This window comes from Triticum aestivum, chromosome 2B, assembly GCF_018294505.1.
Source record: "Triticum aestivum cultivar Chinese Spring chromosome 2B, IWGSC CS RefSeq v2.1, whole genome shotgun sequence".
Classification (NCBI taxonomy): Eukaryota; Viridiplantae; Streptophyta; class Magnoliopsida; order Poales; family Poaceae; genus Triticum; species Triticum aestivum.
In genome coordinates, this window is record NC_057798.1 from 167,223,544 (window position 1) to 167,247,842 (window position 24,299).

A 24,299-nucleotide genomic window follows, 5' to 3' on the forward strand; every position below is an offset into this window, starting at 1 on the left:
CATCTGGACTGAAGGGCCTCTCCGGGAGAAATACTTTCGAGAACCTAAAGTTAGATTTTAGTAAAAAAAATCGTTTAACCTGAATAGAAGAGAGTTCAGAATCCCAGAGTAAGGGTCGAGGAGTAAAAGATCCTAATACCACCCAATGGCGACGTGGGCCCGTAAGGCACACAACCAAGTTAGTAAAAGTTTTGCAATGACTAGACTCAACTTCGGCCAAGGAGTTGGAAAGGGGGATTTCTACAGGCAGTCGGCTCTGATACCAACTTGTGACGCCCCCGGTTCAATCGTACACTAATCATGCACGCAAATGTGTACGATCAAGATCAGGGACTCACGGGAAGATATCACAACACAACTCTAAAACATAAATAAGTCATACAAGCATCATAATACAAGCCAGGGGCCTCGAGGGCTCGAATACAAGTGCTCGATCATAGACGAGTCAGCGGAAGCAACAATATCTGAGTACAGACATAAGTTAAACAAGTTGCCATAAGATGGCTAGCACAAACTGGGATACAGATCGAAAGAGGCGCAGGCCTCCTGCCTGGGATCCTCCTAACTACTCTTGGTCGTCGTCAGCGGGCTGCACGTAGTAGTAGGCACCTCCGGTGTAGTAGAGGTCGTCGCCGACGGTGGTGTCTGGCTCCTGGACTCCAGCATCTGGTTGCAACAACCAGAAAGAAAGGAAAGGGGGAAAAAGGGGGGAGAAAGCAACCGTGAGTACTCATCCAAAGTACTCGCAAGCAAGGAACTACACTACATATGCATGGGTATATGTGTAAGGAGGCCATATCGGTGGACTGAACTGCAGAATGCCAGAATAAGAGGGGGATAGCTAGTCCTATCGAAGACTGCGCTTCTGGCAGCCTCCGTCTCGCAGCATGTAGAAGAGAGTAGATTGAAGTCCTCCAAGTAGCATCTCCAAGTAGCATCTCCAAGTAGCATCTCCAAGTAGCATCTCCAGGTAGCATCTCCAAGTAGCATCTCCAGGTGCATCTCCAAGTAGCATCTCCAGTTGCATCGCATAGCATAATCCTACCCGGCGATCCTCTCCTTGTAACCCTGAGAGAGAGCGACCACCGGTGGTATCTAGCACTTGGAAGGGTGTGTTTTATTAAGTATCCGGTTCTAGTTGTCATAAGGTCAAGGTACAACTCCAAATCGTCCTGTTACCGAAGATCACGACTACTCGAATAGATTAACTTCCCTGCAGGGGTGCACCAACTTACCCAACACGCTTGATCCCATTTGGCCGGACACACTTTCCTGGGTCATGCCCGGCCGCGGAAGATCAACACGTCGCAGCCCCACCTAGGCACAACAGAGAGGCCAGCACGCCGTTCTAAACCTAAGCGCGCAGGGGTCTGGGCCCATCGCCCTGAGCACATCTGCACGTTGCATACGCGGCCGGTGAGCAGACCTAGCAACCTCCATTACAAAGGAAGTTGCGTTAACGCAGTCCAACCCGGCGCGCGCCGCTCAGTCGCTGACGTCACGAAGTGCTTCGGCTGATACCACGACGTCGGGATACCCATAACTACTCCCGCGTAGATGGTTAGTGCGTATAGGCTCGTAGCCAACTCAGATCAAATACCAAGATCTCGTTAAGCGTGTTAAATATCCGCGAACGCCGAACAGGGCCAGGCCCACCTGTCTCCTAGGTGGTCTCAACCTGCCCTGTCGCTCCGCCACAAAGATCCACATAGAGGGCCGTCGGGACAAAGGTCCTTTCAGCCCCCAATCCGTGAATCACTCGCGGGTACTCTTCGAGCTGACCCGACTTTAGTCACCATCTGTATAGTATGTATGTATGTAAAGTATATACCCGTGATCACCTCCCGAGTGATCACGGCCCGATAGTATAGCACGGCTGACGGACAAGAATGTAGGGCCACAGATGGAAATACTAGCATCCTATACTAAGCATATAGGATTGCAGGTAAAGGTATCAACAGTAGTAACAAGGACAGGCTATGCATCAGGATAGGTATAACGGAAAGCAGTAACATGCTACACTACTCTAATGCAAGCAGTATAGAGTAGAATAGGCGATATCTGGTGATCAAGGGGGGGGGCTTGCCTGGTTGCTCTGGCAAGAGAGAGGGGTCGTCAACTCCGTAGCCGTACACATGGGTATCGGCAGCAGTCTCGAGATCTATCGGAAAGAAGTAGCGGAGGGGGAACACAATAAATAACAGAGCAATCAAAGCATCATAAAGCATAATAAGGCAATACGCGATGCTAGGGGTGACCTAACGTGGTACTAGGTGCTACTGGTGAAGGGGGGAAACATCCGGGAAAGTATCCCGGTGTTTCGCGTTTTCGGGCAGATGAAACGGAGGGGGAAAGTTGCGTGTTTGCTATGCTAGGGATGTGTGGCGGACGAACGGGCTGCGTATCCGGATTCGTCTCGTTGTTCTGAGCAACTTTCATGTACAAAGTATTTTCATCCGAGTCACGGATTATTTTATATGATTTTCTAAAGTTTTTAATTATTTTCAGATTTTAATTGTTTATTTAAATCCAACATTATCCAGAATAGTGCATGTTGACGTCAGCATGACGCCAGCATGACGTCAGCAGTCAACAGGGGTGTTGACTGGTCAACTGACGTGTGGGTCCCACTTGTCATAGACTCTTTAGTTAGCTGTTTAATTAGACAGAGTTAATTAGGTTAATTATCTAATTAGCTGGTTTAAGCAGAATTAATTAAGTTTAATTATTTAGTTAACTGATTAATTAATTAATGTCTAATTATTTTTTATTTTAAAAAAAACGTTCTAGGGCTGAGGCCCCACATGTCATAGGGCCAGGGGGCCGTTGCGGGCTAGCGGGCGCACGAGCGAGCGGGCGCTGGGCACCCGCCCAGGTCGACAGGGAGGGATCTGCGCTGGGCGTCGGCGGCCACAGCGACGAGCGACACCAGCGGCACAGGGGGCCAAGGCTGCGCGTCGGCGGGCCGCGGCAAGGCCGCCGTGGGTCGGAAGCGGCAGCGGGCGGCGCGGGTGCGCGCGCACACGGCGAGGAGCAGCAGCAGGCAGAGCATCGCCGACGGGCGCGGTCGTGGGTGCGTTCAGGTGCGCCGGGGTGCACGCTCATCGTGAGCGTGGGTGCGGGGAGCGCGTCGGGCGAGCGGCTCCTGGCGGCATCAGCAGCAGGGGAACCGGGGGCGAGGACGCGAGGAGAAGGGGTGGCGGCCGGCAGAGGCCGCGGGGCGCGCGCGGTGGGGCGACGTGGTTCACGCGCGGGCGAACCGCGATGGCCATGGCCACGTAGAGGCGGCGAGGTGAGGTGCGCGGCCCTGGGTGGCCGCGTATGGCGAGGCGATGGCGGGGGACGGTTCGGGCGCGACGAGCACGGGGAGGCCGCGAGCAAGCACGTCCTCGGGCGCGCGGTGACAAAGGAAGAGGGGAGAAGGGCATGGGGAGGCGCTCACATTGGCCGTAGGGGTTCAGGGCAGCGGGCTCGGCGGCGGTCGGTGACGACGTGCGGGGTGGATGGCAAGGCGAGGCGATGCGAGGTCGAAGGAGCGCGGCATCGGGTGACGATCGACAACGGCGCTCAGGTCGGGAGCGGCGAGTGCTGGGGCGCGTCAGGGAGAAGGCGTCGAGGACGGCCGTCGAGGAGGGGAAGGTTCGGCGAGGCGGCTCGGGTGAGGTGGCCAGCGGGGCGCTGCCCCGATCCGATCGGGGAAGGGGAGAGCGGCGTGGGGGGGAGTGGGAGGGAGTGGGGCGACGGGTAGCGGCCAGGGTTTCGGGGTCCATGGATAAGGGGAGTGGGGGTGGGCCGGTTGGGCCTTTTGGCCTGATGGCTAGCTGGGCCATTCGGCCCAGGGGGAGGGGGGTTCTTTTTTTTTGTTGTGTTTGTTTTCTGTTTTTTTTGTTCTTTTTATTTATTTTCTTTTCTGTTTTAAATCATTTTAAATTATCTAGGCATTTTATAAAAATGTGTTTATTACACCATATTTACTTAAGCAAAATATGGCACCTTCCGAACATTTTTGTTTAATATTTTGAAAGCTTTTGTCGTTGACTTAGTTAGGATTTAAATTTGAATCGGTTTCGAATTAACCCGAGATTAACTACAGTGACAGAGGTGATGTGTCACCATTAACGTGAGATTACTGTACCATGATTATCCGGGCGTCACACCGGTTAAATGGATAAGCAAGAAAATAACATGATCTTGACAAAACGAGGTGACGGGTGAAGAGAGCAACATCACAATGCCTCCGGAAGAAAGAATAGAAGATAGCTCATTGGAATAACGGAATGGAGGAGAAAATGTAACTTCTGCCACAAATGAGCTTGGAAAGCACCCTTCCAAGAAGGTTACAACGGAGTTATTGGGAAAAACCAATAACGAAACGAATAAGCTTGTAGTGGGCTTATGGAAAATATCTCAAAATTATGAGGTGACAACCGGCACTAACTGAAACAATTGCTTGCTTGAGATCAACGAAGAGATGAAAACTGCTTTCGCCGAGAGGATAGGAGAAAACTTGGATCATTGATAAGCACCAAAAATAGCAACATTCCTTAGGGAAGGCTTTAGGTGAAATCTATACCAAGATAACTCCAATGAAGAGATTGATGGATTGAGAAGAACTCATGCTCGAAGGAGTTGATGGGTTTAACTACCTCATTCTTGACAACTGTTGAATCACAAAACATGAATGAAAATTGTAAAGAATGATATAACACCACCTCAAAAGATAAGGTAGAAAGAATTGCACTTTGGAATGCAAGATGAAGAATGCTTGAACGCCTCAAAACAAAACATGTGTTGAGCACCATGTTTAATTTCTGAGTATAGCTTGGCGGATCATAACTTCAAGAGAAATCTTGAAGAACAAATGAAGAATGAAAGGAATCCTTCACAAACCACCATGTAGAGTCTCCATGAAGAACTCCAGTAATAAAAGGATGATAGAAAGAAAGGAAAGTTGAGAGAACAAGGTGAGCCTTGTGATGATTTAGAAGGAGCTTCGCGACGAGATAATGCGGAAAACTTGGAACTCCGGAAAAGAAAAGATCAAAACACTTGGAACTAGAATTTATTCACCGAGAAAAAACTCCGAAGGAAGGGATTACTCACTTGGATGAAATAAGAATAAGATTTATTGTATGCTTAACCTTCATCAAATTAAATCGATGACAGTGTGGATTTTGCATACTAATTCTCATCGAAAAATGATTACAGATAGAGATATAGCGCAAACTTCAGAAGGTATTGATGGAACCACCAATGGGATTCGAAACAACGAATGAATTGATATGATAACAAAGGAAGTGAAATCTTGAACGAATCTCCGTAAGAACTGAAAATGAACATAGCAAAGACACAATTCACCGGGAAGAATTGGAAAATGAATGAAGATACTTGAGGGGAATTTAGATGGAAGTGAACGAGTAGATCACGAGCTGATTAGAGAATACTTGAATGATGCACCGGTTAGATTTGGAGAACGATAGCTACACGCTGAGAATGAAGAATTATGACCTGATGGCCTTCGGAGGAAAGAAATGGAAACAACTCATGAAATGCTCCGGATGGTAAGAAAAGAAATCTCACAATCAAAAACAATTATGAGGATGGAATGAAGCTAGAACCATGAATCTTGAAGAGAATGGAGCAAGATTCAAGAGAAATCCTTCTTTGGTCTTCAAATGTTGAGAATGAAGATGAGAACCACCATGAATTGTTGAGATACTCCAGGAGAAAGAAAAACAAAGAGGTTGAGCCAACACTGAAAAATAATTTGGAATCGGTCTTGGAAAACATCTGACTGATGAAATTCATTCTTATGTCAAACTTTGAAATGAATTTGGGAATCGCTCCTAATAATTAGAAGAGTCAGGTAAGATCCTGGGAAAAGACTTGTGGGTTAGGGCCCACTGAAAAGAAACACCGTTGAAATAATTACTTGAAAAGGAGATTGCACCGGTAGAATTAAATGGCTTGAATGAGATAACAACCTCGAAATAACTTGAACGGATTAAGAATGGAAACATGATTCTTCCGAGATATCTTCAGCACTCCAGAATAAATGAATAGGAAGAAGTGAATGATAAAGAGGTGCATCGGCATGAGAAAGCATTAGAAACGAGGAAAGAAATATGATGAATATCGAAAGCTTGAGTTAATCCACCGGAGAAGAATACGAGAGTGAAGAATGATGAACTTGAAACTGTTGAGCATCTTCATGGGAAATCACCGGATAAGAATATTCAAAGAAAAGAATGAAGAGACTTCCCACAAATAAAAGGATACATGATTAAGAAATCTGAGTCCTTGAAGAAAAAGGGTGGGAGGGCGGGAAAACAAAGGCAACTTGGGGACGGATAAAACGGATACCGTTGAGAAAACATCGAATTGATCTCACAAATGTTGAAATGATCGGATCCACTTGAAGAGAAGCACACCGGTTGGAAAAGAATTAACATGACAACCTCAATGATCAAAAGGATTAGTATTCACATAGCAATATGAGAACATCGTTTAGGAAAGGTATGGATTCAACATTTGACTTCGAAGAAACTCGAATACCACAAATCAAATCAAAACAAAGGATTGGCTTGCAGAAATAAGCCGGAACAAATACATATTATAGAGATTTACCCAATCCCATATCATGCATCTGTCGGAAAGATATTCTAGGAGCTACTTGAATTCCCACCTATAAAACTCCCGAAACTTTCTGGTTATGCAATCTGGTGTTGGGGATACAGGGGAAGCAATATATATCTCACCCAAAACTAACAATCCCTACATCCAAGCTGTATCCATCCGTCAACACATAACCAAGAAACCTTCGGAAATCGTGTACCTCAACCTTCGAAAAGCATCCGTTATACGAATTATGGCAATACTCCCGAACTCCCTCCCCAGTACTGGGTGGCGTCGAGGTTATCTCACCAACAACTGCATAAAAGAGATTTTCGATGTCGGCAAAACTCAGGTATTCCAGAACTGCAATGATAAAATTGTGACGACAACACCTCGGAGCTCAACTCCCCGGATCACTGCCACATAAAAGACAGGAGGCACCAAGAACAATGTTCTCGTCACAAAACCATCGGAACGATTCCAAGATACCTGCGTGATCCTAAATTTTTTTTAGTGAAATTTAAGGAGAGGAAAGTCAAAACATCTATGTCAAGAGACCTCACCAAAGCGACGAAGGGGCTGAGGAGTAAAAAGAATCCTACTCTCCGATATATATAATCCTAGGACTCAAAATAGTTTTCTTCTAGACTCAACAACGGCCAACAATTAAGGGGGCTCCTATGGTCGGTCGAGGCTCTGATACCAACTTGTCACGCCCAATATGCGATACTATCCTAAAGAGACTCGAAGGTCCCACTAAGGATAGAACCGCATATTGAAACGCTTTTGCAAGGTGGATATCATTACATCAACATTACATAATAGATGGGGATACATACATAAGGCATACAATGCCACACGAATACAACAATATATCATACACAATATCAACATCCGACTACGGATGAAACACAAACAGAAGCTCAAACAACATCCACCCTGCTAGCCCAGGCTGCCGACCTGGAACTTATCCCCTGATCGAAGAAGAAACAGAAGAAGAACTCCAAGACAAGCAAACATCGCTCTCGCATCATGATCATCGCATAACCTGTACCTGCAACTGTTGTTGTAGTAATCTGTGAGCCACAAGGACTCAGCAATCCCATTACCATGGGTATCAAGACTAGCAAAGCTTAATGGGAAAGGAAGGGGTAAAGTGATGAGGTTGCAGCAGCGACTAAGCATATATGGTGGCTAACATATGCAAATAAGAGCGAGAAGAGAGCAAAAGGAACGGTCATGAAGCTAGCAATGTTCAAGAAGTGATCCTGAACTCCTACTTACGTCAAACATAACCCAAAACCGTGTTCACTTCCCGGACTCCGCCGAAAAGAAACCATCACGGCTACACACTCGGTTGATGCGTTTTAATTCGGATCTGGTGTCAAGTTATCTACAACCGGACATTAACAAATTCCCATCTGCCACATAACCGCGGGCACGGCTTTCGAAAGTTTATACCCTGCAGGGGTGTCCCAACTTAGCCCATGATAAGCTCTCGCGATCAACGAAGGATATACCTTCTCCCAGGAAGACCCGATCAGACTCGAAATCCCGGTTTACAAGACATTTCGACAATGGTAAAACAAGACCAGCAAAGCCGCCCGATGTGCCGACAAATCCCGATAGGAGTCGCACGTACCTTGTTCTCAGGGCACACCGGATAAGTCAAGCTACGAGTAAAACCAGACCTCGAGTTGCCCCGAGGTGGCCCCGCAGGCTGCTCATTTCGGACCAACACTCGAAGGAGCACTGGCCCGGGGGGGGGGGGTTAAAATAAAGATGACCCTCGGGCTCTGAAAACCCAAGGGAAAAAGGGTTAGGTGTGGCAAATGGTAAAACCAAGGTTGGGCCTTGCTGGAGGAGTTTTATTCAAAGCGAACTGTCAAGGGGGTCCCATAAATCACCCAACCGCGTAAGGAACGCAAAATCCAGAAACATAACACTGGTATGACGGAAACTAGGGCGGCAAGAGTGGAACAAAACACCAGGCATAAGGCCGAGTCTTCCACCCTTTACCAAGTATATAGATGCATTAATAATATAAGAGATATTGTGATATCCCAACAAAATCCTGTCCACCATGGAGCAATCTTCAACTTCACCTGCAACTAACAATGCTATAAGAGGGGCTGAGCAAAAGCGGTAACATAGCCAAGCAACGGTTTGCTAGGAATTGTGACAAAGGTTAGAGGTTCATGGCAATTTGGGAAGGCTTGATAAACATGTGATAGGTAGCACAACAAAGCGATAGAACGAAGCAACTAGCATGGCAATGATAGTAGTGAGATCCAGGGTAGCGGTCATCTTGCCTAAAATCCCGCAAGGAAGAAGAACGAGTCCATGAAGAAGACGAACGGGAGTAGTTTAACGAACCCTCACAATCGCAACATTACCGGAACTAAGAAGCAACACCGGAAAGAAACAAATAACATGGTAAATGCACAAGCATGAACATGGCATGATGCACAAACAAGTATGATGCATGTCCGGTTCAAATGCGGCATGGCATGGCAAAGTGCAACAAACAATACTACAAGTTAAGTGGAGCTCAATATGCAACGAGTTGCATATTGACAAAACACCACATGCAATTATTTAGTTTGATCTCGTTATAAGCTACCAAACAATTTTAAATGTTGTTAAACATGGCAAGAGGTGAAGCAAAAGTAAACTAACTATTTAGGCAAGTTTAAATGAGGCCGGAACAACAAACAACAATTCCAGAAAATCCTCATGTCCATATTTTAGTTTTGGTACTGTTCTGCCCTAAAACATATTTTATTGTTGTTAAACAGGAAAATAAAGTGCACCATGTTAAACTAGGCATTTTCCCACCCCATTTACATATAAAGTTTATTAAATTTGGAGCTACGGTTAATTAGTTATGAAATAACTCATTTTAACATGGCATTTGAGCAAATTTAAACAAACAACATTTTAAACATTTTAAACATGGATGAAAGTGGCATATTATTAATCTACACAAAATTCTAAGCATTTTACAAATATAGTTTGTTTAATTTGGATGCATGCATAATTAGTTACTAATAATACAAAACAGGGGCATTTTCTGTAAATACGAATGCATTGGAAAAATGCTAAAATACACAGACTGGTAAAAAAACATATGCCCCGGGCCAGAAGCACTAGAGTGCAGCGGCCCGGAGGTGGAATCGGGCCCAAGTGGCTATGGGTGTGTGCGCTCGATGTAAAACAGAGAAGCAAGGGGAAAAAGGAAAACGGGAGAAACTCGGATCGAACCCAGAACCTCTTGGATGGATAGTGGCTGCGCTAACCACTAGGCTAGCTATGTGTTCGTGATGCAAAGGGAGATCAGCCGAACATAACGCATATACGCATTGCGACCAGGACCCAAAACTGAAGCGCGAGCACGGGGACTCACCGGCGGCGGGAGCCAGCAGCAAACCCCTGCTGTGGTTGCAGAGGACCGGCGGGGGTGCGAAAACGTGCCAGGGTGCCTGTGGTGGAGCAATGACGCGAGGGTGTGGGTGCTTGTGCGAGGCCAAGCCTGGCTGACCAAGGTTTCTGGCTGGAAGAATGACGCCGTGTGCGGGTGTGCGGCGAGGCGCGGCGAGCAACGGCTAGGCAGGGGCTGGACAAGTCCCTGAGGGTGTGCAAGCGGAGCAGCTGCGGGAGCGTGGGTCGCAGACTGCATGAGTGCGGGTGTCCAGGCACGAGCAGGAGCCCGTCTCGGACATGGAGACAACGACGGCCGAAGCCCCGCGGGTGGTGTTCCGCGGCTGCTGCACGTGCAGCGCTTCGGTCTTGCGTGTGCGAGCACGAACAGAGAGGGTCGAGCAGGGAGTGGCACGAGGAGGAGGCGTGTGCGAGAGAGGATTCAGAGCGGGGCGAAGCGCGAGGAACCATGGCGACTACTGCAACTACACAACAAAATTCAGAACTCACCGGAGCACCGAGAACACGAAGATGGCATGGATCTAGCGACGACTCCGGCGATCTAATCGCGATGGAAAAGAGCAGGGTTGGAGTTGGGTATACCTAGTATACCTTTGACATGACGATGCGGCCGGGGACGCAGAATATCAGCGGAGAGAAGGCGAGGAACTCCGGTGGACTTGCTGTCCATGAAGAAGACGAAGGCGACGACGACGTAGTGGAGGCGACCTAGGGCGGGGAAGAAGTCTGAACGGATGTAGTCGACGTCGAGGAAGAAGACGGAAATGCCGGAGACGACTGTGGTGGCCTCCGACCATGCAGGCAGCGGCGAAGCTCTCGGTGGTGCTCTCTGTTCTCTGGCTCTTGAGGAAGAAGGAGAAACAGGGGAAGGGAAAGAGGTGGCGGCGGCGAGAGGGGAAGAGGGAAACCCTAGGAGTTGCTACGGGGTTTAAAAAGGGGGGCTGGATGGCGAGGATGGAGTCGGCCTTGCCACGGCGGCCATGTGCGCCGAGGTAACCTGGAGTTACCGTGAGAGAGGGAGTTCTGCCAAGGAGGAAGAAAGGAGGAAGGAGAGAGAATGACATGTGGGGCCAGGGTGAAAATGTGTTACGTGGAGGTGGAATTACCAGAGGGGGAGGTGGTTGGCGGGCTGGGTTGTGGTGGTGTTGGACTGGGCTACGCTGGGGCTGCTGAAGGTGCGCTGAAGCTGGGCCGGGCTGCTGCTGCGCTGGGCTGCTCCTGCTGCTGTTGTTCTCTATTTCTTCGAAATAGAAAAACAAAAGAGCAAATGCACAGAGGGATAGGAGAGGGGTGTATGAGAGATATAAGAATATCCCCACGACGCTGGAATTATGCACTAATTGAAATAATTGGTTTGGGCATTTTTAGAGAAAGAAAATTATCGCAAGTTTGAACTAAATTCAAACTTGAGGCAATTTTGATTCCAACCAAATCAAGTCCAAAAGAGCTGAAAATTGACAGAGAGGTTAACGGCAAGGTGTAGGGTTTGCAGGAAAAGAAGGAACATTTTCTGGACAGGGAAAATGTCACATGAAAATAAATGTAATAAAGAAGAAAGGAGAAGTTTGAATGGAATAGAAACTTGGGTGAACTTGATGAACGGTCGCTGGTATGAGCATGTTGCATGAGTGAGGTGGAGATAAGAAGAAAGGGGGGGGTCACAGAAGATCACACAACAAGATTTCAAGATGCAAACCAAGGCATGATTCTCATGATGCAAATGCAATAAAATGACATATGCAATATCATGAAACATAGAACAAAGCAAGGATGGTACAATGCAATATAATATAAGATGAACATGATGCAAGAAGGAAAAATGACAAAGCACTCAACAAGGTCATGGCATAACATATATGAATGAAATATGCAAAACAATTATGATAATGCAACAAACATAATGAACACACGTCAATAACTAAAACAAAAGGAAGGGCAACTGAAATGTCAGTCTTGGGGCGTTACAACCTGCCGAGCTTCTATGTAAACAATCCCAACATTTTTCATGTTTCCTACATGTTGCTCATTGACATCTGGGACATCAATTTTGAAGAAACCTAAACCTGAAGCTGCACTGCCCACATACTTAGCACAATTCCTAGGCTTCTTTCTAACTGGACAGTCATCTACTTTGTGTGTCACCATCTTGCAGATGAAACATGAGGGGGGTTTTGGGCACTGGGCCTTATGATGCCCAGGCTCTCCACATGTGTAGCAGGTAACATCACTGTAGTCACCTCCAGAAGAATCCTTGGCCTTGTTGATATTCTTGTTTTTGTTCTGTGGTTGCTTCTTCTTTTGCTGCTGAGTCTGATTGTTGTTCTCTCTGTTGTTCTCTACTACTGACTGCATCAAGGTAGGTTGCCCCTGATTCCCTTGCATCTGCATCTGGGGTGGTGCTTGCCCTTGGAATTGTGGACCGGTGCCTCCCCCCTGCTGCTGCAGCTGTTGATTCTGCATCTGATTAGGCCCCCAATTGCCTGACGCTCCCCACTGGTTCATCATCGGAGGCGGCTGCAAGAACAGCCCCTGGTACCATGGGGGAGGGGCACCTTGAAAGCCAAATCGGAACGGGAATTGCTACTGCGGGGGGCCAAACTGCTGCTGCGCCCACTGGTTCTGTTTCACGCCCAATATGCGATACTATCCTAAAGAGACTAGAAGGTCCCACCAAGGATAGAACCGCATATTGAAACGCTTTTGCAAGGTGGATATCATTACATCAACATTACATATGGGGATACATACAAGAGGCATACAATGCCACACGAATACAACATCAATACATAAGAGCACCATCCGACTACGGATGAAACACAAACAGAAACTCAAACGACATCCACCCTGCTAGCCCAGGCTGCCGACCTGGAACCTATTCCCTGATCGAAGAAGCAGAAGAAGAACTCAAAGCACGCAAGCATCGCTCTCGCGTCATGATCATCGCATAACCTGTACCTGCAACTGTTGTTGTAGTAAATTGTGAGCCACGAGGACTCAGCAATCCCATTACCATGGGTATCAAGACTAGCAAATCTTAAAGAGAAAGGAAGGGGTAAAGTGGTGAGGCTGCAGCAACGACTAGGCATATATGGTGGCTAACATACGCAAATAAGAGCGAGAAGAGAGCAAGTGGAACGATCGTGAAACTAGCAATGATCAAGAAGTGATCTTGAACTCCTACTTACGTCAAACATAACCCAAAACCGTGTTCACTTCCCGGACTCCACCAAAAAGAGACCATCACGGCTACACACGCGGTTGATGCGTTTTATTTCGGATCTGGTGTCAAGTTATCTACAACCAGACATTAACAAATTCCCATCTTCCTATAACCGCAGGCACGGCTTTCGAAAGATTATACCCTGTAGGGGTGTCCCAACTTAGCCCATGATAAGCTCTTGCGATCAACGAAGGATATACCTTCTCCCAGGAAGACCTGATCAGACTCGGAATCCTGGTTTACAAGACATTTCGACAATGGTAAAACAAGACCAGCAAAGCCGCCCGATGCGCCGACAATCCCGATAGGAGTTGCACATATCTCATTCTCAGGGCAACACTAGATAAGTCAAGCTACGAGTAAAACCAGCCCTCGAGTTGCCCCGAGGTGGCCCCGCAGGCTGCTCGGTTCGGACCAACACTTAGACAAGCACTGGCCCCGGGGGGTGCTAAAATAAAGATGACCCTCGAGAGAGCGACTCCCAAGGGAAAAGTAGGTGGTGGTGAGGCAAATGGTAAAACCAATGTTGGGCCTTGCTGGAGGAGTTTTATTCAAAGCGAACTGTCAATGGGGTCCCATAAATCACCCAACCGCGTAAGGAACGCAAAATCCGGGAACATAACACCGTAATGACGGAAACTAGGGCGGCAAGAGTGAAACAAAACACCAGGCATAAGGCCGAGTCTTCCACCCTTTACCAAGTATATAGATGCATTAATTAAATAAGAGATATTGTGATATCCCAACATAATCTTGTCCATCATGGGGCAATCTTCAACTACACCTGCAACTAACAATGCTATAACAGGGGCTGAGCAAAGCGGTAACATAGCCAAACAATGGTTTGCTAGGAAGGGTGTCAAAGGTTAGAGGTTCATGGCAATTTGAGAGGCTTGATGAGTAAAAGATAGGTAGCGCAGCAAAGCAATAGAATGAAGCAACTAGCATAGCAATGATAGTAGTGAGATCCAGGGTAGCGGTCATCTTGCCTGACATCCCGCAAGGAAGAAGAACGAGTCCATGAAGAAGACGAACGGATGAAGCCGAACCAAGCGTAGACGAACGAATCCTCACGATCGCAACGAAACGGGAACTATCGAGAAGAAGCACACAACATGGTAAACACACCACACATGAACAAGGCATGATGCACAATACAAGCATGATGCAAGACAAGACTACATGAAGCTACTCATGGCAAGATATGATGCAAACAAGAGCAACACATCAAGGCAAGTTTAAATGAGGCTGGGAACAACATATAACAAATCCGGTAAGTTCTCATATGCAAATTTCAAAATTGGTCCAGATTTGAATAAACATTATGTTCAAGTTGTTAAACAGCAAGTTAAGATGCACCAAGATGATCTACACGAGATTCTAGTCAAGTTACATATAAAGTTCATTTAGTTCAGAGCTACGGCCTAGAAGATATGAGCAAAACAAGATAAACATGGCATTGATGCAAAATGCATACAAACATCAAGCAAACACCTCAAAACATGGATGCAACATGATAATATGAAACTACATGCAAAATCAAGCAAGTTTCATATAGAGCACACTCAAAACGGAGCAACGGTTCAACACACACACATGAAACAAGTTTAAAGGACAAGCTGTCCAAAACAGCAACTAGGCATATTGCAAGCATCAAAACAACATGCTACAGGACCTCAACAAGAAAACAAAAGGCATGGGCATGATGTACAGGTAAAGAATAGCAAAACATGAACACTGAGCTATCTCCATAAATCAGTAGAACATGCTCAAACACACATGGCAAGATTGCAAATAATAACAGTTCAGACTTTGCAGAAAATAACATCAGGTTGCAATGTTTAGAGCTATCAAACAACATGTTACAGGAACTTATCATGGCAAACAAAGGCATGGCATGAACCTACTAATTGCATAGAACAAAAGTCCTTTACTGACCATGAGCCAAAAAGGATCACAAGATATGATGGCACCCATGTAAACATAGCAAGTTATATGACAGATTCATACATGGCAGGAACAACGATAAGTAGGCATGTTGGTGAGCTTGTACCACTCACCACAGAGCAATAAATGGCATGGCAAGGCAACCAACAGTAAGAAGGCATGTTTATGAAGTTAAGCATGGCAAGAGCAAGTTCATAGGGTGCATGGATCACTAACAACAATCATGGCAACAACTGAACTTAATGTTAACAGACTGACAGCAACATTATTTAGCAACTTTGGAGCAAGATTACAACAAGCTACAGCAGGCTATAATTGCAACCATGGGAATGGATGGATAGAGCATGACATGTATAACAAAACATTCTTAGTAAACAACTCCAGATTATGCATAGAATGACTTGTAGCAGTAGGTTTACATAGCATCAGGAAATAACAGAAACAGCCTAGCAAAACAACAACAACAAGTACCCTACTTAACAAGCTTGATGCACTCACTACACAACTCACAAAAATACATGGATGGCACCACTGTAAAGATGGCGTGGCATAGTTCAAAACACATGTAGACATCAACCTCATAGGATGCACACATCAATCATGGCAAAAATGATAAATGAGCATGTTCTGTTAACAGACAGCAGACAACATCATATAGCACTCTTGCAACGATGATTCAGGCATCAAGATGAACTCAAATGAACATGATGCAATGGAATGAAATGAAGTACTCATTGAGACGAACAATTTTACATATTACACGCACAAAACAGAGCAGTATGCATGGAGTTATGATGCGATAAATAGGGCAACATTATTCAAAATATTTCGGGGACTTGGCAGATTTATACCTCCGCGAAAGTCAACGCGGGACGGAGGGATCCGGGATACGGGGATGCCGCATTTGGTTGGAGGGAGTGGTGGATCTGGTCCACCTTTTCCAGATCCACCGGAGAGGGAACTCCGGCGAGCGGGGTGGTGGCCGGGCGAGCTCCGGCGAGGGGCACGGCGCGGAGGAGGTCGGAGGAGGCCGGCGAGGGGCGGCGCTCGGGCCCCGGATGGGCTCGGGCGGGCTCCGCGCGGGCTCGGCGGGCCGACGGCAGCGGGGAGGAGAGAGAGGAGGCGCGGGGGACACGTGGCGATGCAGGATTCGCGGAGGGGCAGCGGCTGGACGTGTCCGGCGGGACTGAACATGTCCGGTGGCGGCGGGGGAAGTTTTAGGGTTAGGGTAGGATTTCATCCGCGAATTTGGACGGGGAGGGTCTATTTATAGATTCTGGGAGCTAGGAGAGTCCAAATGAGGAGCGGTTTTCGCCCACACGATCGTGATCGAACGACCGAGAGCATGGAGGGGGTTAGGATGGGTTTTGGGCCAGTTTGGAAGGGTGTTGGGCTGCAAGACAAAAGAGGCTTTTGCGGTTACCCAGTTAACCATTGGAGTATCAAATGACCTCCAAATGGCGCGAAACTTGACAGGCGGTCTACCGATGGTGTACCAAGGCCGCTTGGCAAGACTCGGTCCATTCCGAGAACGTTTAACACCCGCACATGAAAAGAGAGAAGAGGGGGACGCCGGAGGACATAGGAGTGCCAGATTGCAAAACGGACAACGGGGAAAAAGCCCGGATGCATGAGACAAACACGTATGCGATGCAATGCACATGATGACATGATAAAATGCAACACACAAGCAAATGACATGGCAATGATGGCGAATAACTGGCAGACACCTGGCGCATCGAATCCGGGGCGTTACATTCTGCCCGCTCCCTCCATGATCAGCTTGTTCAAGATGACCATCGCCTCGCCTTTGATGCCTATTCAGGTCGCGTCTGCCTCGCCGACGACCACGACCCTGAGCATCAGCCATCTCGATCAGATCTGAGAAGTTGGGCTGCTCCCCTCTCCACTCACTTGCAGAAATTGAAATAGTGGGCACTGAGAGGCGGTGTTGATCTTGATCGCAGGCGGGGTGGCAGTCTGCAACGGTGAAGGAGCGGCGGCGGCGGAGGGACTTCTCGATCTAGACTAGGACCGAGGGGGGTTAGGGTTTGTGGACGCGTCCCCTCCCCACAGCTGCCCAAAGTAGGCCCTGATGGCATCCCCTTCTTCCTCACGTGGCTGCTCCACCTCAGCACGCTCCTCCGCCTTTTGACTAGGGTCACACCTCCTCCATACTCTCTCACTAACGTGTGGGGCCTGCGCGGCGTCCCTCCCGCAAAACAGAGTATCTCTTCGACCTTGGCAACCTGCGTCTTCTCCGGTGAGGCCTTGCTCAGCCGCATCCCAACTGTGCGCTGTCGGAGATCCACCCCATCTGGCATCGCACGAGACCCAGGGTCAGCCGCCCACTTGAGCGGCGTACCAAGGTCCCAGGCAGATTGCTGGAGGCGTGGAGGATTCAAAATCTCCCTGACTAAGCTCATGGGAGAGAGGGCTGGAGAGACCAGAACACTCTCCACTTGGCTCTGCTCGCCGGTGAGGGCGAGATCATCTCCGCCCGCCCCCACGCAATCACCTCCTCCGGTGAAATCTCTTCCCCCACCATCATCCGCTCCATCTCTTCCTCCGACGCCTCCACGCAGATCCGCGTGACTAGCTTGACCTTTGAGTCCCCCTGGAAGGAAGCCGCATCGTCCTCCTCATACGCGCGCGATGCATCTCCTCCACCATTTCTTCCCCGTCGTACCGCGCCCCTCTCTCCCTCCTCTCCATGGCGAGCCAACGGGCGAGGGGGAGAAGTCAACGCGACCAACGGGCGAGGGGGAGAAGTCCGCGCGACCGACGAGGAAGCCGCGGTGCGCCGGCGTGCGGGATTCGTCGGCGGGATTGCCGGATCTGGTGGCTACGGTGGTAGGTGGATGGGGCGAGGCAGGTTGCGTGCGCGAGAGCGAGACCGAGAGCGGTCATTTCCGGCCGAGAGATTCTAACGAAGGCTTATCTGCATTTGACTGCTGCTGTATAGTTTGTGCCTGATTAAATCACATATCAATTAGCTTTGATGTTATTCATTATGTACCCATTCTTGAGATGTAACCTTGATGAGAATTTGATGGTATTCTTTGTGTACCCGTTCTTGAGATGCAACCTCCATGAATTCAGGTCCAGTCTATTAGATGTTTAAAAAATACTCTCTTCTACTCCCTCCATTCCATAATATAGCATGCATTGGTTTTCTCAAAAGTGAAACTTCATAAACTTTGACCAAGTTTTTGGAGAAAATCATATATATATATATATATGTGCAATACCAAATATATACCGTATGAAAATATATTTCATGATAATTGTAATGGTATTGATTTAGTATTCTAGATGTCGATAATTTTTCCTATAAACTTCATCAAAGTTCACAAAGTTTGATTTTGAAAGAAAAAAGATCTAATATGCACTATATTTTGAAACTGAGGGGGTAGGGTTCGTTAGTTTTTGCCATCTTGAAGCGAAGGTTTTATTTCCTGTCGGGGACGAAACACCTCTTTGCAGAGAAGTATGGTGTCGACGCCTCGTCGTCTCTGGCTCACCCTCTCTGGCCCGTTTTCTCGTCTCTGGCTCGGCCCGTGTCTTTTTCATGGAAATCGATTGTCGTCGATTCGATTTTGGGACAGAATCCTAGGAACCCTCATGATGATGAAGGTATTCCAGTACTCACGGTTCCTCTTTTTTGTTGGCGTCTTGGTAGAAGCCATTGGCCACTGAAGTTGTTGTGTTGCTTGTTCCTTCTTCCTAGTACTCCCTCCGTAAACTAATATAAGAGCGTTTAGAATACTAACTAAACGCTCTTATATTAGTTTACGGAGGGAGTACAAGTTAATCTAGTTGGAGCGTTCCTTCTTGAGATGTCTGTCACCTTGATGAGAGTTATTTACCCAAAACCACCACACTTCGGGCTAGGATAACAACTTAGTACCACATTTAAGTCAGGGCACAAAAAACCATCAATTTTGTGCCTAATGACTAACGAAGAGCACTGATTGTCTGATAAGCACGCGAAAACAGCAAAACTGACAAGTTGGGTCCACCTGTCAGGCTGGCGTGGCTTGTTTGTGTGGACAATATGCTGAGTTGGACAAGGGTCCCGCCCGTAAATGACTCAAGTATTTATCTCTTTTCCATTTTTGCTTTTTCTCCCGGGGATTTTCTTCTTGGGCGTTTCAACAAACAGGTGATTGGCATTTCTTCTTGCACGCCGCCGGCACAGCTTGCTGCCCTTGCTGGTCATCCGAGACCTGGCCGCCGTGCCCAGCTGCTGGAGCTCCCCTCGCCGCCCTTTCTTTTCCTTCATCCTCCTTCCTCGCTGGTCTCTCTCTCAAACAAGAGCCGGCTGCCATGCCCGCCGCCATGGATGAACTCCACCCGCCGCGTTGCTCCAGCCCTCTACAGCGCCTGGATCCGGCAAAGTTCCGGTCGGTAACTCATGCGTGCCGTGGTGGAGCGCCATAGCCGTGCCCGTGCTTCCGTGCTCGCGGCGACCGCCAGAGGCCCTGGCCGTGCCCGTGCTCGCGACGCCCGCGAGGAGGCCCTGGCCACGCGCGCCGTCGTGGAGCACCATGGCCACGCCCGCGCTTGTGGCGCCCGCCGGGAGGCCCTGGCCGCGCCCGTCATGGAGCGCCATGGCCACGCCCGTGTTCGCCGCGCACGCCGGGACGCCCTGATCTCGCCCGTGCTCAAGCAAGCAGCAAGCGGCGGCGGAAGCAAGCACGCATGGGCCGAGGTGTTACGGTGTCGTCGCCGCCGTGCACAGCAGCTCCAGCACTCGGTCACCGGCGCTCCGGTCTGGGCCGTGGATGCGAGTTCCTGCGCGCCCCGTGCTCATGGAAGCCATGGTCGCGCCCCGTGCTGGCGCACGCGGTGGAGGGCACGTCCGTCCCTGACCATCTACGGCGGGGAGGCCACGGGCCCGTGGTAGGCGCGGGCGGGCAGTGCGTCTCCTTGCCGCGACTACATCGGCCGGCTCCACGGTGCGCCGCCGCGCGGCCTCGCCTGCGCGTGGTGCCATTGACGACACGCCCATAACCTGTTCGTTAAAATGCCCAGGAGAAAATTGAGAGAGAAATAAAAAGAAAAGGTGAAAAAGATAAACACTCGAGTCATTGACAGGTGGGACCCTCGTCCAACTCAGCAAATTGTCCACATAGGCACGCCATGTCAGCCGACAGGTAGGCCCCACCTATCGGTTTCGCTGTTTTTACGACTAAATTCCAGCATCAGTGCTCCGCGTTACGCATTAGGCGCATTTCTGGTGGTTTTTTGTGCCCTGACTTAAATGTGATATTAAATTGTTACCCTAGCCCCAAGTGTGATGATTTTGGGTAAATAACTCCATTGATGATAGTACTGTAGCACTGTAACATTAGGCGCATTTCTGGTGGTTTTTTGAGTAGCACTGTAGCAGCTCGTAGCTACAGATGATACTTGTACACTGCCTACTACTACCTTCGTCCGGGTTTATTGGTCCCCATTGTATTTCGTGTCAAATTTTAACCATAGATTAAACTAATAAAATGTTTACGCATGTCACCAAACATTATATTTTTGAAAACTATGTTCAAATACAAATTCAATAAGATAATTTTTCTTGACATTCATTAATATTTTGTTAGTTAAATCTTTAGTAGAGTCTAGAGAACATGCCAAGTTTTTGAAGTGCTGAGCGCTCAGAAGGTCGTGACACCACCATGCGGGCGGTTTGCTGCTGACGAAACCAGATCGCTCGCCATGCCGACGCCGGTATGGTAATATATGCGGGCAGGGACGGAGCCAGAAAATAAAGATAGGGGGGGCAAGAACTAGAAGCATCTCAAAATGATAAGATAGATAGTCACATAATAACCTAGTAAACATTGGAAGATTTGGAGTTTGTTTGGATTGTGCCTATGGTCACCATGGCAACCAACGGCAGGCCAACATTTATGCGGAGGAAAGGACCGCAATGGTCTAGGCAAAGAAATGGCTATGTAACAAATGGAAACAGGTGATGGGGCTTGGGCGAGCAAATAATTGGATCTCGTTTCCAAATGGAGGATACCACTATCGTCAACGCAAAAATATTTGCTCAGGCACTTCGGGGCTGTAATCCAAACATAGCCCTAGATAATCTACATATGTCCGTTGTTCCATAATAATAACACCGATCCAAACATACCCCTAGATAGTCTACGTATGTCCATTGTTCCACAATAGGAACAAAAATCACACAAATTTTTAATTCAGTGATTTTTAAGCAGAAGTATCAAAGATCGATTTTTTCTGCTGGACTAGGGGGTCACTCATCCGGAGTAGCTAGTTGTTAATGTCTGTAGTTCTAGTATTACACTTCTACAGTTTGGAAGACACAAACTAATCTAATGCAAAAATAAACTGACCTTTTTCATCGTTTGGTCACTCATCCAAGCGGCCGGCCGGCTAGAACACGAGATGGATCAACATGGCGGCGCTTGCATGTCCCCTTCCCTTCTTGACGGAGATATTCGATAGACTAGCATGCGGCCGGCGGCCGGCGGCAGGCGAGGGCAGAAGAAAATTGGAAACGAAGCGAGATTAGAGGAGATCTAAAGTCCAAACTGTGAGTGCGTGCGTGAGTCCTGACCCCTTTGCTTCCGTGATGGGCTGCGCCCCTTTTTTACTTTCCGGGGACTGGGCCTTTTGCATGCAACCGCTGCTTGTAAAACAGTAGATGGGCTATAGGGGGGGCGAAGCAAGCCACGGACAGTTATACGGCGAGAAAAAATAGCGAACAACTGCTCGCTGTTAAGGGGCGACACGATCGTCAGGGGGGGTCTCGCCCCCCCTCGTCCCCCCTTGAATCCGTCCCTGTATGCGGGTGTCGGGTTCCTTTCACGTAGCAGCAAATTAAGTCCCCAGGGAAGCCATTGCAGTTCACGTCGAGCGCATCGCTCTGTGCGTGGCGACGGTGCGAGAGGTGAGGTGACACGAGTTGAACTTGGGATGGAGGCGAACCAACGACTCCCGGTGTTCAGCTGAGTCGGGGCGCCGGTTGTCGCGGTCGGCTTTGCCACGCGCGGGTGCTGGTCGTGTCGTGGGCGTCGACCCTTTTGGCATGGCGTGTTGGATTCTAGCTCGCGCGTCGGCATCGCAAGGTAGGTGCTGGGTAAGTAAGTAAGCTGTATATAGCCGTGGCTGATCCGTAGAGACGAAGGGATGGCGACGAGGCCTGCTGTATATGTAATGCACGTTCCGTGGAAGATCAAGCACGCACGCAGGCAGGCTTAACATATTCAGGCAGCAGCGACCTCGTCGCATGTCCGGCGGCTGTCACGTCTCGTGTCGCTTTAAGTACATCGCCTGCATTCTGTTTGATTTGGTTGGGGCCTAGGCAGCTGATCCAATCCATCACAGGTACGCCTCGACGACGACATCGACCCACCAACAAGTTGCCCCCGCGCGCGCGTCGGCTAGCTGCAGCAGCACCCACCTGGCCCGCCCGCCGGCCGGGAAGCCTACCGGCGCCGGAGCGTCGTGCTGGTCGGAGCGGGACACCCTGGCACCTGGGGTGCTCCGGCTGACCGGCCGGCACGGTCTGTCCATCATCTATGTGGCCTCCTGCCTGCCACACTACTTCGCATTGACACTGAGACCATCCACGATGGACTAGCTCAGGTCACGCCTCAGGGTAGTTGCCACGTCCGGTCCATCGACTCTTTTTTCACGAAGAGTCATGCTCGGAAATCCGTCGCCACGGCGGGTGTTGCAGTTCTACCTACGCGACGGCCAAAAGTAGCAGGCTCGCAAGAGAATCTGCAGGGCATGCCATGCCACCCAAGTGACCCTCCCACCATGTGTTTGTTGTAAGCAAATGTTTCTTCCATCATCACATATTTATAACCTTAATAATAAGCTTACATGATAAAGAAATTAACCAGGTTCCACGCTCTTTCGCGCTATGAACCTGCATGATCCAGTTGAATCGATCCACAGACACATGTGTGGACCATGCATCCCTGGCTAGCAGCTTAATTAGTGTACGTACTAGTGGATGATCGAATTACTACACGGAGTAGTAGTACATGCTATGGTGTACACGTTCGTCCGTAATACGATGAGAATCATCGCTAGACGAATCGATTTTAGCTTGAAGAAGCTTAACTAGCGCTTGAGCTTGATCCCGTGGCCTTTGTGCTGGCCCTCGTCCTCCTCCTCCGAGTAGAACTCGACGATCTCGGACAGGTCGTCGGCGGCCGCGCCGTCGGTGGCGGCCAGCCAGAGCAGGTGCTCGAACAGCAGCGCGTCCACGGCCACCGCCACCGCGCCACCCGCGGTCCGCCGCCCCGCCGCGGCCACCAACCTTCGCACCGGCTCGGCCTCCAGCACCGCCGGGTCCACGTGGAACACGCCCCTCGCCTTCGCCGTCGTGCCCACCTCCACCCTCACGACGTCGACGCCGACGGACGCCGACTCGAGGCGCCGGTATCCGTGGCCGTGGCCGCGGCGGGATGCGGCGGAGCGGAGGAAGGTGTAGCAGCCGGCGGCGGAGGGCCGCGGCGACGGGGCCTCCTCGTCGGGGAGTGCGCCGTGGTGGTGAGGCATTGCTGCGGGGTTTCTTGCTCTTGGCCTGCGGGAGGAACTGGCCAAGCCGAAGGTAACCTGGCGGCCGGCCGGAGGCAAAGTGTTTGGCTTCCGTGAGTGAGCGAGCGAAGCGATCGGGGGCGTTGCGTTGCGTGCTGGAAGTCCTTTTATGTTGGACGGGGGGTTTGGAACTAACGGTCGAGTTACCACCGGGGGGTTTCTTCGGGACGGATCCGGATCACGAAAGCTGGGCTTTTGCGTTTACTTTTGGTTTTCCTTTCATTTTCCCTCTCTCGATCGACATGGAGTCGTTGTTTTTGTTGCTCGTAAACTGATAGGATCGACCTAGAAACGTGCTTGGTGTCATAATCCCTTCATATATACGCTCTACTGCCTTACTTCGATGCAAATATTTTTTTATCTCATTTCACATTATTAAAATGCATCGAGATTTTCATGGCACACTGCGCCGCCACACCTCCTCTGTTTGTGAGTCGTCATTTCCCTCCTCCATTGACTCGAATGGAGTGCAGGGAGGCCCCGATCTACC

General features: G+C 49.1%; 1 protein-coding gene across 1 annotated transcript; it reads right to left on the minus strand.

Moving 5' to 3' along the window:
- Nucleotides 1-23,042: 23,042 nt before the first annotated feature.
- Nucleotides 23,043-23,915, minus strand: LOC123040946 (uncharacterized). The gene has a single exon (XM_044463658.1). The coding sequence runs from the start codon at nucleotides 23,768-23,770 to the stop codon at nucleotides 23,330-23,332; it is 441 nt and encodes a 146-aa protein (XP_044319593.1). The 5' UTR covers nucleotides 23,771-23,915; the 3' UTR covers nucleotides 23,043-23,329.
- Between the last annotated feature and the right edge of the window lie 384 nt (nucleotides 23,916-24,299).

What these genes read in the sequence shown, in the direction of transcription:
- LOC123040946 (XM_044463658.1), bottom strand. Translation starts at nt 23,770, where the DNA reads ATGCCTCACCACCACGGCGCACTCCCCGACGAGGAGGCCCCGTCGCCG.